General features: G+C 46.4%; 1 protein-coding gene across 1 annotated transcript in view; it reads right to left on the reverse strand.

Moving 5' to 3' along the window:
- GNA12 (G protein subunit alpha 12) overlaps positions 1–7,206 on the reverse strand; it is a 41,550-nt gene extending 34,344 nt beyond the window's left edge. The window contains exon 1 of the mRNA XM_082292310.1: positions 6,545–7,206. Coding sequence (XP_082148436.1) covers positions 6,545–6,865 — 321 coding nt within the window. The 5' untranslated portion in view covers positions 6,866–7,206. The remainder of the gene's footprint in view (positions 1–6,544) is intronic.
- Between the last annotated feature and the right edge of the window lie 6,029 nt (positions 7,207–13,235).

Raw genomic sequence — 13,235 nt, forward strand, 5'->3', positions numbered from 1 at the left:
ATTCCTTGGAGCCAGAGGAACAGTACAAGGTGATGCAGCCACAGGAACACAGGTCCAGCTGCACGATTTTTAAAAATAAAAAGTTAGCGAATATAATCATATGCACTGTTTGTAAATTGCCATCTGGAACACTGCAGAGAAGGTGACCTACTACAAACAGAGTGATAGCACAATCAGATTTTTACAGCACACCATCATAAAAGCATTAACAGAGTTTTTCTTTGATCTATGTCCTTGGAGCATTACAGCCAAGCAGTAGTAGAGAACCCAATGTTATTCAGGATAAGGTTTCACACTGCAAAACAGTCAAACTACAAGGTACCATCAAAAGGGACGTCTTTCCTGGCAGTGGAGTTCCACCCTGTCCTGACAGGTTTGTCATTTGCCTGAGCCCACAACCCAGTGAGCAAACATCACTAAAACCCTGGTCATTTATATAAAAAGTGATTTCCATTGCCTGTATTAGTTTGCTGTGAGGTGAGACACAAGGGTAGGGGTGGGAACAGCACCAGTTGGCCCAGTTAGACAACGGAAAGGCTCCCCAGTTATGCATGTCCTCTCACCACTCACATATTCCAGTACCACCCAGGTGAGAGCAGGGCAAACAGCAAAGATGACCTACCTTCCAGCCCAACATACAAATAAAAAATGGGAACAAAGGGGAAGTGTCATTTACCTCGTCCACAGGAACACAAATATTAAAAAACATTTGGATTAGCCACTGAGTCTCTGGATTGGGAGCAGCAGCGATGTCTGCTTGTCTGGAAACTCTGAAAAGAGTCCTTGTTTTTGACTGAACCCAGCAAAATGACGATAAATGCAGCAGAAGGAAAATACTCAGTGCAAACTTTACTTGTAACTCAGCACAGAGCAGACAGAGGATGATCTCAGAGATGACGACTGGTGCAGGACCTCACAAAAAGTTCCCAGTTAGTGCTTTCAGACTTGTATGACCAGCTTTCTGCTTGCCCTGAGACCATCACACCAATATCAGCTCATAGTCAGTTCATGCTTTCTAAGAGAGAACAAGTAGCATCTGCAGTTCCAAATGTATCCCTGCCATGCTGCCCTCATGGATTCAGTACCCAGCACACGTGCTCAGACAGGGCTTTCAGTGCCAGGGTGAGACCAGCTCCCGACCTTCACTAGGCTGAAAAATCCCAGGCAAGTGGTGGAAACTCATTTGGAAACTCTGCGGCCTCCAATTTTTTTCAGCTTTTTCCATGTTGGAATTTGCACTGAACTTTTTCAGACAACGTGCACTAGGGCTTGCTCCGAAGTTTTCCTGCAAACATTTTTAACAGTGCAATTTGCTAATTTTTTTGCCAACACTGTTTCCAAACTAATTATAAAAATACATGTACAGTCAACCAAGTGAATATAATGTAACCTCCCAAATTTAGTCACTTCAGTGACTAAACTTTTGTCTGGAAGACATCAAAGTATGTGCCTGCAGTCTCCAGGGACTAAGTCATGTTCTGCAATATTAATGACTACATCTCAAGAGCATTGTGAGCTCCATTTTGGAACAACTATGAATAGTTATCATTTGCTACTGATCATTACTCCTCTTCCAGTATCTGCCATGATGAAGAGAGACTGCTGTCTCCTAGCCCAACCAAGAGACACCCCAAATGCAATGGGACCACCAGAGTTGATAGAATTTACATTTAAGACATAGAAAATACTGGAAAATACTAACTAGAAGTTAGTAAGAGGTGCATTGATTAAATGAACCCAGAACAACAAGATCAACAAGACTCATCAGGGGTTTTTGTCTGTTCTACATAATTTAGTGAATATTATTTTTCTTAATAAAATAAGCTCAGAGCAGAGATAATCAGAATTAAAAAGCTGTTCTATTACAGAACTTTAGCACTTCTATATTAAATTTAAAGGAAAAGGTTCTAATTAACCACAGTTCCTACACTCTCCCTGACATTCCTCTGAGAAGAGGCTGTTCCAGCAGAAAGGAGATTGACACTGTCCTGAGACCAACTACTCAAACAGCTGGATCACAGCTCTGAAGTAACAAATGGAGTGTCACCATCATCACCTCCTAATGGCTTTCCAAATTCATTTGCATGTAAACCCAGGGAAGTGTGGAGTAAAGGTAATTTTAAGAGTAACTGGGGTTTACATGATGTATTCCTCCTGAGTTTTTAGGCTACTGGAAGAAATATGCTTACATTATAAATGAGCAATAACTTGGTCACTTTCAAGTGTAGCTCCCAAACAAACTGAGGAATAATCTGTTTCCATATCCCAGAGTTTGCATCTGTACCTGGCTGAAACCTGAAGGTTGCAAAAGAGTTTTCTTGGTTTGTTTGTTGATGACAGGAGGTACAACCACCTTACTTCAGCCACCATAAACACAACTTATGTAAATTCAAGGTACACAGAGTCCCAGCAACAGTCCAGATTTAGTATTAATTGCAGAAGTCTAAAGTTATTCTTAAAACTGCCTTCAGCACAAGCCCCTTACTTTGCTTTACTGACACTTATATTCCTGCTATCAAGGAGAAATGCTCTCAGGTATCCCCTCATGTATTGCAGCTGCACTCAAAAGTCCCAAAGGACTGTTCCTGAAAGATCTTTCATGTTCAGAATCTTTCCTTGTTTTTTCCCCACTCAGAGCTCACAAATGAAATTACACATAACTTCCTCTGCAGTCCTTCCCTCTGCAATTCCAGACTTTTCAATTCCACAATCATTACAGCTCAAGCCACAAACAACAAGAAAACACTCATGGATGTATTGAAACCTTGAGCTGGTCTTTCCATTCTCAACAAGAAAACTAACATTACCAAAAGAGCTCAACAGATTATACTTCAGGCTTTTAAAAGCTGAACTTTTTCTCTCTTCAGATCGAAATCTCCTAAACAAGCTGGTGCAAGTACCACTCTGGTGCTTGTAGATTGCTTTAATTATTTTCTTATGCAACTAAACCAGGTTTTTTTAAGCAGCATGATATTCACATACTTGAAACAAAAAAACATTTAGACAAGGAACATCAGAGTTGTGACTCGTTGAGTGTCTGAGCTCTTTAACTTTTATCAAAGGAACCAAGTAGAGCAGCAAGGCCAACCCATCTGTTTTGGATGGAAGGTATCAAAAGACTCCTGTAGCCACAGTTGAAAAGCATCAAAATACTCATGTAATACCACCACACACTGCTTAGATTTGAAACTTAAGGTACATGAAAGTTTTCCAAGTTTCTCTGCATAGCCAGGAGTCACCTTAAAATTCACGCCTCAGCAGCCAGACAGCCCTGTCCTAGGCACTTTCCTTTTCCAGGTGGGTGTGCTGAAGTCCTGAAGCCTGTGTACTCATACCAGAACATTAACACTACTGCTTTTCACTTCCATCATCAAAAGTTCCAACAAGTTACTTTGAAACTTAGCCTTGATTAACAAGCAAAACCCGAGTTAACCGATGACTATTTACCTTAAACCAAAGCAAAACTCCTGTATTTGAATACCATCCCACAAATGCCAGAAAAAGCTAGCAAGGCCCTGAACCATCACCTGTACTAAATGGAAAAGTAAATTCTGTATCATAGGTTTATTTTACTTCAGCATTTTGTTTCTAACTAGGGTTTCCCCAAAATGGGAGATGAGAACCAGAGGGAACTGGGTAAACAAAGAACGCAGCATTAAGAAGATATCAGAAAAGCAAGGTGAAAACTCAAAATAAACTGGAAACTGACACTAATGTCAAATTACACTCAGCACTGTTATTTTCCAAGAGGTTTCACATTGTGTTCTCTGAATCAGTTTCTTCATTCTCCATAAGCTGTACAGTTGCCTAAACACTACTGCAATAAGCATTTTAGAAATATCCAGCACTGTTAAAGACAGTAGGAATGCTCCTCCTTCAGAGTTTAGTCATGGCTGGAAAATGAAAATTTACCATTTAATCCCAGAGATTTACACTGCATTTCTAACTCAGATCTCAGTGTTGCAGAAGCTTAGCAGGACCATTGTTTGACCATGCTGAGGACTGTGTGGAAAAAGGGGCTAAGGTTGCTGCAGCTGTACTTGACAATGTCACACAGATTTATATGCTACTTGATAGGATCATTTCCACTTCACTTTGTCCACATACGGTATGATAAAAATTCATCTGAGATCTTTTACTGTCAGTTAAACACATGGTGATCTTGGCTTCGTTAAGTCTTAGTGGGTGATCATGGAACTTCCTGAAAAAGTAAAAAGAACCTGTAGTCTAAACACTGTTATAGAAAGAGCAGCAATCACGTGCACTTGACAATTTATTTTGTCAAAGAAGCTAAATAAGTTTACTTTAAATACTAGATGTTTATCCACAGAACAAAGTTTAATGCAAGAGAGTATTACACAATTACCCTAAAATAAATGCACTGACAACATCACACTGTTTTGAAAGCCGTTATTCTGTCTTGGTATTTGATTTCTTCCTGATGAGTATGGCAGAATAACAAGGTGTTATCAGGTTTCTTTCTGATGAGCAAAAATGCAAACAAAACATCTACTGCCTTCCCACCAGAAAACTCTTCTAGTTCCCTTTGTTTGTCCTCCCTCCTTCTGCCTACTTTTTCCACAGTTACTATTCCCAAGCCATTCCCCAAAATTTTATGGGGGGAGTGTAAACTGTATTCTTATATGCAAGAGCCACCTGTGTCATCTGGAGAAGCAAGGGAAGGAAGAGTCTGACATGTACCAAGAGGAGAGCCCTAACCTAACCTTAACACTCCCAAATCACCATCTACAAGGCCAAAAGAGCAATCGATCTGCTGAACCATATTAACTCACTTTAAAATTACTTCCAAATTTTATTTTCAGGATTAAAAGAGTTTAAAAGATTCAACTGACATAGTCCAAGTGCTGTTAACTATCAGAACACCTGACTGCTACCTCGAGGACCCAGATTCTACTTTGAATTCTGCAAATCTGCCCAGAGCCATCCAGCAAACAAGTGTTTCAAGTGTGTGACTCTGCCTCCCCTACTACAAGAAGGAGACACTTTCCTTTCCAAAGCACACAAAGTTCTACTGCTGAAAGCTCTACACCTTCTGCATACATAAAATATTACATCATTTTACCATAACTGCTACTGCTTAGACAACTTAAAAAGGAAGGAGTCTCAGATTTTTCCATTTTCACAAACTGCTTCCCTAAAAGCTTTTTCTACTACTTGAAACCTAAAATAAGACTCCTTATTTCTAGGCACATAGATTTAAAAAAATTGTAACACTCTCTCTGCTCACATAGCTACAATCAGAGAGAAGTTTGTAAATTTCAACTTTCATGCAGTTAATAGGCTCCAGCCTGAAAATGGACAAAAAAAAAAAGGAAAAGAAAATTAGACAACAATTTTCCTGTTCATTAACAGAAGTGAAAGCCCTTTATGGACTAGCAGCATTCTTAGAAACAAGAGTCATTGTATGCATGCACTTATTAAGTGCACATAAAGCTTCTATTTAAACACAAATCTGGAAACTCAAAAGTAACTCGTTATCTTTAACTTGCACAGTTCCCTTTCCTTTAACTTTGTATGAAATCTCACATAGCCTCACAAATCCATGCCCACAAAAGAATGGAGACAGTCCTATAGAAAAATATAGGCAGGAAAGCAGCATTTCTTTTAGGGAAAAATTATGAAGATGAAGAGAGAGACACTCCTGAGTGAGCTTTTTATGTATCTTCAGGTATTTTCTGAAATGCGATCACTTCTACCTGCACAGGACATCAAAGCTTGTAACCCTAAAAGAAACAGTATTTGCCAAGGTTGACCTTCCCTAATTTGGGAAATATGGGTCTATAGACCAAAGGCTCTACCAGCAGGTTTTATATTCTCCAGTCAATACAGAAATACGCTGCCAGCACTACAAAGCCTGCACACACACTGAACAAAAACTTTCCTGCAAAGGCACCAAACCAAAGTTATTTCCCTTTCAGCTCTAGGTTTGATAACGGCCCACACTGCCCAACTCTGCGGGCCTACACTCCCCCATTTCTGAAAATGTACCAAGGAACAACCACTTGCAGCCACAGCATCCGTACAAGGACCCCTTTCTTGTCCCATCTCGAGGTACGCAGACTGGGGATACTTTGCAAAAGTAGAGAAATTCCTCCTAATTTCTTCAAATCTTGAAGTTTCTCCAAGTCCGACTTCGAGGATGCTCTCATAATGTTTTTCCCAGAAGGCAGGCCACACCTATATCCTCTTTCCTCTGCGTTTCCACAAAGCTTTTCTCAATCCCCTTTGCAGGGAAATTTTCTTTGAGCCTTTTTCCTGGAAGCTTTCAGCCGGGTAACGCCGGAGCCCACATCCCCCGGCCCCCCGCAGCACAAAGGTCCCCGCCCTCCGAAACACCTGCACCGAGACCCCTTCCCGGGAGGAGGGAGCACCGAGAGCCGCGGCGGGGCAGGCGGGGGGCGCAGCCGCCGCCCCGGCCGAGCGCTCACATCCTTTTCCGACGGCGGCTCGGGGCACGGCCCAAGCTCCCGGCGCTGCGGGATGTGGCGGCGCCGGCCTCCATCCCCCCTCCGCCGCCCCTCACCTTGAGGATGTTCTCGTAGATGGTGGCCCGGAACTCCAGCAGCGCTTTCTGGTCGAACTCGCGGCCGTGGATGATCCGCATCTGCTTGAGGAAGGTGGACTTGCCGCTCTCGCCGGCGCCCAGCAGCAGGATCTTGACGAGGCGGCGCACAGCGCGCCGCTCCCGGGCCAGCATCGCGTCGATCTCCCGGCTGCGCCGCCGCGCCTCCCGCTCCGCATCGCGGCTCCGCTCCTTGCCGTCCCTCCGCGGCTGCTCCCCGGCGCGGCCCGCGGCCTCGGCCGGCAGCAGGCAGCGGCTCAGGGTGCGCACCACGCCGGACATGGCGGCGGCGGCCCGGCCGGAGCGCTCACAACGCCGCCGCCGAGACCCCGAGCTCCGCCAGCATCGGGCGGAGGCCGCCGAGACGCTGCGACCGGGAGGAGGAGCAGCCGCAGCCGGGGGCTACGGGCCGGGACCGCCCATTACCCGCTCCGTCTCGGCGGAGGGAGGGAGCGGCCGGCCGGGGGAGGGGTGGGGGCGGCGGGGCGCGGCCCGCAGGCCCTGCCCGGGGAGGGGTCGCGATCGCCCCGCGCCGCTCGGAGAGGGCTGCGCGGGGCCGGGTGCGGCAGGAGGCGCCCGGAGCCCTCGGCGCGGGGTCGCGGCGGTGCCGCGGCGGGGCGGGGGACGCGCGGCCCCGGCCCCTCACACAGCGAGCACCGCCGCCCGCGCGGGGAGGAGCCCTCGCCTCTCTTACTGGGCGACAGCGCTGTCGCTCAACACCCCCGTCCTCCAATTGGAGATGGTGGCGCGCGGGGCGGGGCCAATCCGGTGACGCGGCGCAGGGCAAGGTGGGGCGGGGGGCGGGGACAGAGGCGCGAGCACCAATCAGCGGAGAGAGGGCGTGGCCTCGCTGGCGGGGGCGGGGCCTGAGGGACCGAGGGAGGAGGCGGCAGCACCGCCCGGTGAGTGACGTCACGCCGTGCCCCGTGTTATTGGCGTGACGTCACGGCGGTACCGGGATGACGTGCGGGGCAGCCGCGGCGGCGGGGCCGGGCCGGCGGTACCGGGGCCGGTGTTTGTAGCGGGCGGGGAGAACCCAGCGGGGTTCGTTCCCACCAGAGTGACCGAGCGGCCAGGTCATGCAGTGACGTAGAGAAACGTCATCGCTGACGTAATCAGAGAACACATGTGCATGGCACTGCAGCATCCTTAGATCCTTACTCAGCCAGATTAAACTGCACAGGGATTTGTCTCCGCAGACCGGGCTGCCCCTGGCAGCTGATCCCGAGTGGATCTAGCCTCTCCTTTGGCATCCGAACTCCAACACCCAGGGTGAACCTGCTCGTCTGGGACACTTCAGTCCTTGGCTGACATGGGGTGTAATTCCTTGCAAACACGCTGGAGCAAACCAGTGCTGGGCTCATGGCGAGGTGAGGATTAAAGTATCAAAGTACATGTTTGAAAGAAAATCCCCCCCGGTCTCGTGGTTAGGTACTGGAGGGGGAAAAAACATTTTGGGAAACAGCTGGTGTGTGATCACCGAGCAGTGGCTGGGATCCCAGACCTTCTGGCTGCAGAATGAAATCATAAAAGACAGGCACATGTCCTCTGTTCTATGAGATTATTTGTCCTTTCTGCATTACTTCTGTCTGTACTTCCAATTATTTATGCCATAAACTTCTAGTCCAGTTTAAGTTTCCAATAATTTATCCTCCCCAGGCTTGCTCCAAACACCGGGGCAAGTGACACAAGTATAGAGAGCTGAGGGAAACTATTAGGATGACTGGGATTTCACAGAATATTAAGGATGCTGAGAATCACAGAACGGTTTGAGTTGGAAAGGACCTTACAGATCATCTCATTGCACCCCCTGCCATGGACAGGGACACCTTCCACTATCCCAGGTTGCTCTAAGTCTTGTCTAACCTGACCTTGGACACTTCCAGGGATGGGGCAGCCACAGCTTCTCTGGGCAACCTGTGCCAGGGCCTCCCCACCCTCACAGGGAAGAATTTCTTCCCCATATCCAATTTAACTCTACCTCTCTTCAGCTTAAGGCCATTCCCTCTTGTCCTGTCACAAGCCCTTGTCAAAAGTTCCTCCCCTGCCTCCTTGTAGGTATTGAGACATCTCAAAAAGTCAGGGAGTCACGATTTAAAAGACAAACAATTAAAGAAATCCTTTCATGGAAGTGAGAATCCCGTGTGAGGATCAATCCCACTGAGATGCTATTGTCAACTCTTTCCCAAAGAACAAGTGTTTTTCCCCCTGGCAAGGAGAGACATTTCAAAACACATTTAGGTATTGGAGATTTCAGGAGACCAGCACAAGACTCTTAGTCCTGAGCCATTCACTACAGAAGCTTTCTTGAACAGTTTCCCTGCCGTGATCTTACCGTTCAGTTGTAGTTTGAGACTCAGGAGCAGCTCATTCCACCCATAAAATGCTGCTGTAGTTCAGGAGTTTCCCACTGGATGTCATGATTGCCCTGCCAGAACCCAGTAACACCGGCGGGGTGGAGACAAACAACCCAACCCCGAACCCCCCGTTCTCTGATTTTCCAACAGCTGAGCACTCAGGACTCCCGCTGGAATCCACAGATGTTAAACTGCCTGGAAATCGGGCCCTATGCAGCTGTGGAGCGCCCAGATTGGTGTTTACTGATTAGCTCGGTTTCTCCTGCCCCACTGGCTTTGTCTGTGCCCTACTTGAGGTCCTCTTCGGACTTCTGAGGTGCTGAGGGGTTTTGGCAGTGAGCTCAGTAATTATGAAGTCCAACTCCAGCGACAGACCTGTTTCATGTGGGAGAGGGAAATTGTGCTATACAATAAACTAATCACATAAATCAGTTGCCAGACGTCCTTAGTTCTCTATGCATTCATCCATGAAAGCCGCTTTCAACAGCTCCCATCTAATTGTCAAAAGGAAAAGGTCCACCCCTCCCTCCCTCCATCCCCCTCAGCACTGTTGTTCCTCATGGAATCATTGGGAAGCGGCTCCCGGAGCAGGACAAAGCAGAATTCTGTTTGCTCCTGCAGCTCTGCAGCAGCCGGGGCTGGTGCTGTGCCCGGGCAGGGCTCACAGCCACGCGTGACGATCCCACATTGATGGCCCTGCAGAGGTTTTGTCGTGAGCGTAAGCAGGAGGTGAAAGCGGCCCTGATGAGGGACAGGTTTGTACTCAGCCTCAGAGAATTCCCTTTCTCCCTTTATTACCTGCCCAGCTCTATGCGTCAAGATTTCTGGTTCATCTCCCTTATTTGGGCTTAGACTGAAATTAAAACAATTTATATTGATACAAAATAAAATAAATCAACATCAATTACTTCATTTTTCTGTTCTTTTACTTTCTCAGTTTTTCATTTTTTCCTATTATTTTTCTATTTCTACTCTGTTTTCTTCTTCCCTATCTCTATTTCTTCCTATAACGCTCGTTTTCTTTCTGCTGATTGTCCAGCTGCTTCTATTCCTCCTTCTTTCATCTCCCACAGAGAGAGGGAAAAGACTAAAACATGGAAGAGAACAGAGAACTGGAGGATAGAAAGACAGGGCCGTTGAGGGCAACATTATTTCCACTTCCCCCCTTGGCTATGAGCAACTGAATTATGAGCAGAAAGATGGGGAGCTCTTGGAGGAAAGGCTGGGGAATAAACTTGTGGGGCTCTGGCCCTGAGAGCATCTGCAGATTAAAGCTGGAAAGGTATCTGGCAGCTGGAGAAGGCAGTGGGCTGCTTCTGCTTGAAGACCTGACTGCAGATGGGAGTGACAAGAGGAGGCCCAGTGGGAAGGAGCTGCTGCCTCTCGAGCTGAGGGTGCAGCTGACGGATCCTCAAGTGTATTGAAAACTGTTTGCCCATACCTGGGACATGGCTGCTGTCTCCCTGAGCCCCACCAGACACCATCACTGCCAGGAAGAACATTTTGCTCAGTGAAATTGGGAAGCAAATAAACCACAAGGAGGATTTGCCCCTACTGCAGTAGTAGCACCTTGCAGCAATACCAGAGCTACTGCAAATGCAATTGAAACTCCAGAGCTTAGGCAAGAAACTGGAGGTCTTGACAGGACAGCAGGAAAAGGTGTGCAGTGATGGAATCAGCCAAGGTGATAAATCACCCTCCTTGTGCTGGGTGAGCAAACTGAGTCAGAATATTGAACTGTTGCTACCACAGGGCAGGTGCACTCCTGGCTTAGCCTGGGTGATTTGAAGATGTCTGGGCCCTTGAATTGCTCATTGTGCATTCAGGCAGCAAAGCTTGTAGATCTGAAGAGCATTTATGATCTAAACTCCTTTCGCTGTTTCTCTGGTGAGACTGTGACTCTCTTTGCCTGAGGAGGTGTAGGAGTTTATGTGCACTTCAAGCCTTACCTAAGCTGGTAGTTTTGTCGTGTTAAAAGTGCCATGTTCTGCTTATTGCATTCTCGAGGTTTTATATGGCTTTTTCAATGGCCCTCTCTCTGCACACTCCCCATGGCAGAATGAAAAAGTGGCGAGAGGCAAAGGGAATAACATTCTCCTGCAGAGGAATGAACAAGAGCAGTTCAAACAGATCAACTACTTTCTAGCAACATCATTAAGTATATGGGAACCTTCTGGTACTAAAGTATTACTTTTTGCTGTAGGTATTGAACCCTTGGCTGGTTGTTATCTGCAAGACTTTATGATCCCTACTCTATTCTCTTCTGAGAGATCCCAATTTTTTGAAGTGCTTGCAGTCTCAAAACTCGTGAAGCCAAAGAAAACTGAAGTAGTTTGGTACCTCTCAAGAAAAAACCCCACTTACTAGTGAATTTGTATCTCAGTATTTGCCTTGTCCCTTTTAATGCCACTGGAAGGGGTGAGAGAACTGGGTTTATTCAGCCTCGAGAGAAGGTTGAGGGGAGAACTTATCACCATGTTCCAGTATTTAAAGAGTGGCTACAAAGAAGATGGAGACTCCCTTTTTACCAGGAGTCACATGGAAAGGATAGGGGGAATGGGTACAAGTTATTCCTGGGGAGATGCTGATTGGACACAAGAGGAAAATTTGTCACAATGAGAACAATCTGTCATCAGAATAATGTTCTCAGAGAATTGGTGGATTCCCCAACATTGGACACTTCTAAGTTTCAGCTGGACAGGGTGCTGGGACATCTTGTCTAGACCAGTCTTTCACCAAGAAAGGTTGCAACAGATGATCCTTGAGGTCCATTCCAACCCGGGGAGGGATTCTATGATTTCAGTGTATCCTGATTTTTAATTATATTTTCTTTCTCCTTCGATAGCTCTGTGAATACGGAGGCTGCAGAACCTTTGGTGCATACTGTTTGTGAGTTCTCTTGCAGTGGATTCTCTTGCAGTGGCGCAGCCCAGCTGCCACCAAGCAGTAAAAATGCCATATTATGTCAAAGCAATTACTCCTGCTTCTCTTATTAAATTGGCAGCCGCTATTTTTTCTTTTCCGTGCGGTATTTTCATCTTCTGTCCCACAGAAGACACATTACTCATATACATAAAGTATGTGAGTCGTGACACTTCATGGAGTTAATTTTCAGTATTTTCAGACTGCTTGACAGCAGCCTGTTCTCCTTCATTACACACCAGCCAGCAAGTGGATTAGTTTACTTTCAAAACACAAAACCTCATATTAATCCACAAACAATTAATTATTGAGAGAAGACAAGCATATTTTGAATCCAGCCTGTGACTTTCCTACTTATTTCATGCAACGAGGCATGATCTGTGTAATTCCAGGCATGTCCTGCCAAGCATTCTGCAGCTCTTAGTGAAGACTGGATAATAGGAAAAAATCCTTTCCAATGAGGCCCTGGCACAGGTTGCTCAGAGAAGCTGTGGCTCCCCCATCCCTCCAAGTGTCCAAGGCCAGGCTGGATGGGGCTTGGAGCAACCTGGGATAGTGGAAAGTGGCCCTGCCCATGGCAAGGGGTTGGAACCTGAAGGTCTTTAAGATCCTTTCCAGCCCAAACCATTCTGGGACTCTGTGAAGTTACTGTGATTACACCCCAGGATGACGAACCTTGGTTCTGAGAGTGAAGAAAGATCAGAAATTGAGGTTCTGCTCCTAGGTGTTCCCTCAGAGGGCACAGAACCTGGGGCTGTGAGACCTGAGTGGGGCTGTTTCAAGTTCTGAGCTCTAAATGTGGGGACACATTCCAGCAGCAAAAGGGACAGAACTGTCCCTGTGCTGGCTCAATTGTTCTCGGTGTACAGAAAGACCTGGCATTGCAGAAACAACTTAAAAGCAGACCTAAGTCCTGAAAGCATTTGGACCTCTGATTTTGAGTACAGAAGGCTCCAGCAATAAGGTTGAAGGGATTGAGCTTTGTCAATTTAGGTGCATTTTGTTTAGTCATCCAAGTCATGAAAAGTAATCGGAAAACAAGATGAGTGACATTAAGAGGGAAAAAAAAGGCACAAATCTATAAATTGCACAAACAAAGCCAAAGCCCTGGGAGCAGAACCTCATGCATTTGCTGCCAAGCTATGTCCATTTTTTTCTGCATTGTTTTTAAAATGACTTTTCATCTGGTGGTACAGAGCCAAATATCTCCACGGGCAACATGTATCTCCCCAAACTCGTTGGAAATTAGCAAGCCTTAATAAAATTTATGCATGGCTTGCTATTGCAGTTCCACATCTAAAGGGAAAACAGATGTTCTCTTTAGTTATTCTCTTCATGTCCAAAGGAAAGCTGTTGGTTACAGTTCGGTTTTA

This window comes from Coloeus monedula, assembly GCF_965178545.1.
Source record: "Coloeus monedula genome assembly, chromosome: 16".
Classification (NCBI taxonomy): domain Eukaryota; kingdom Metazoa; phylum Chordata; class Aves; order Passeriformes; family Corvidae; genus Coloeus; species Coloeus monedula.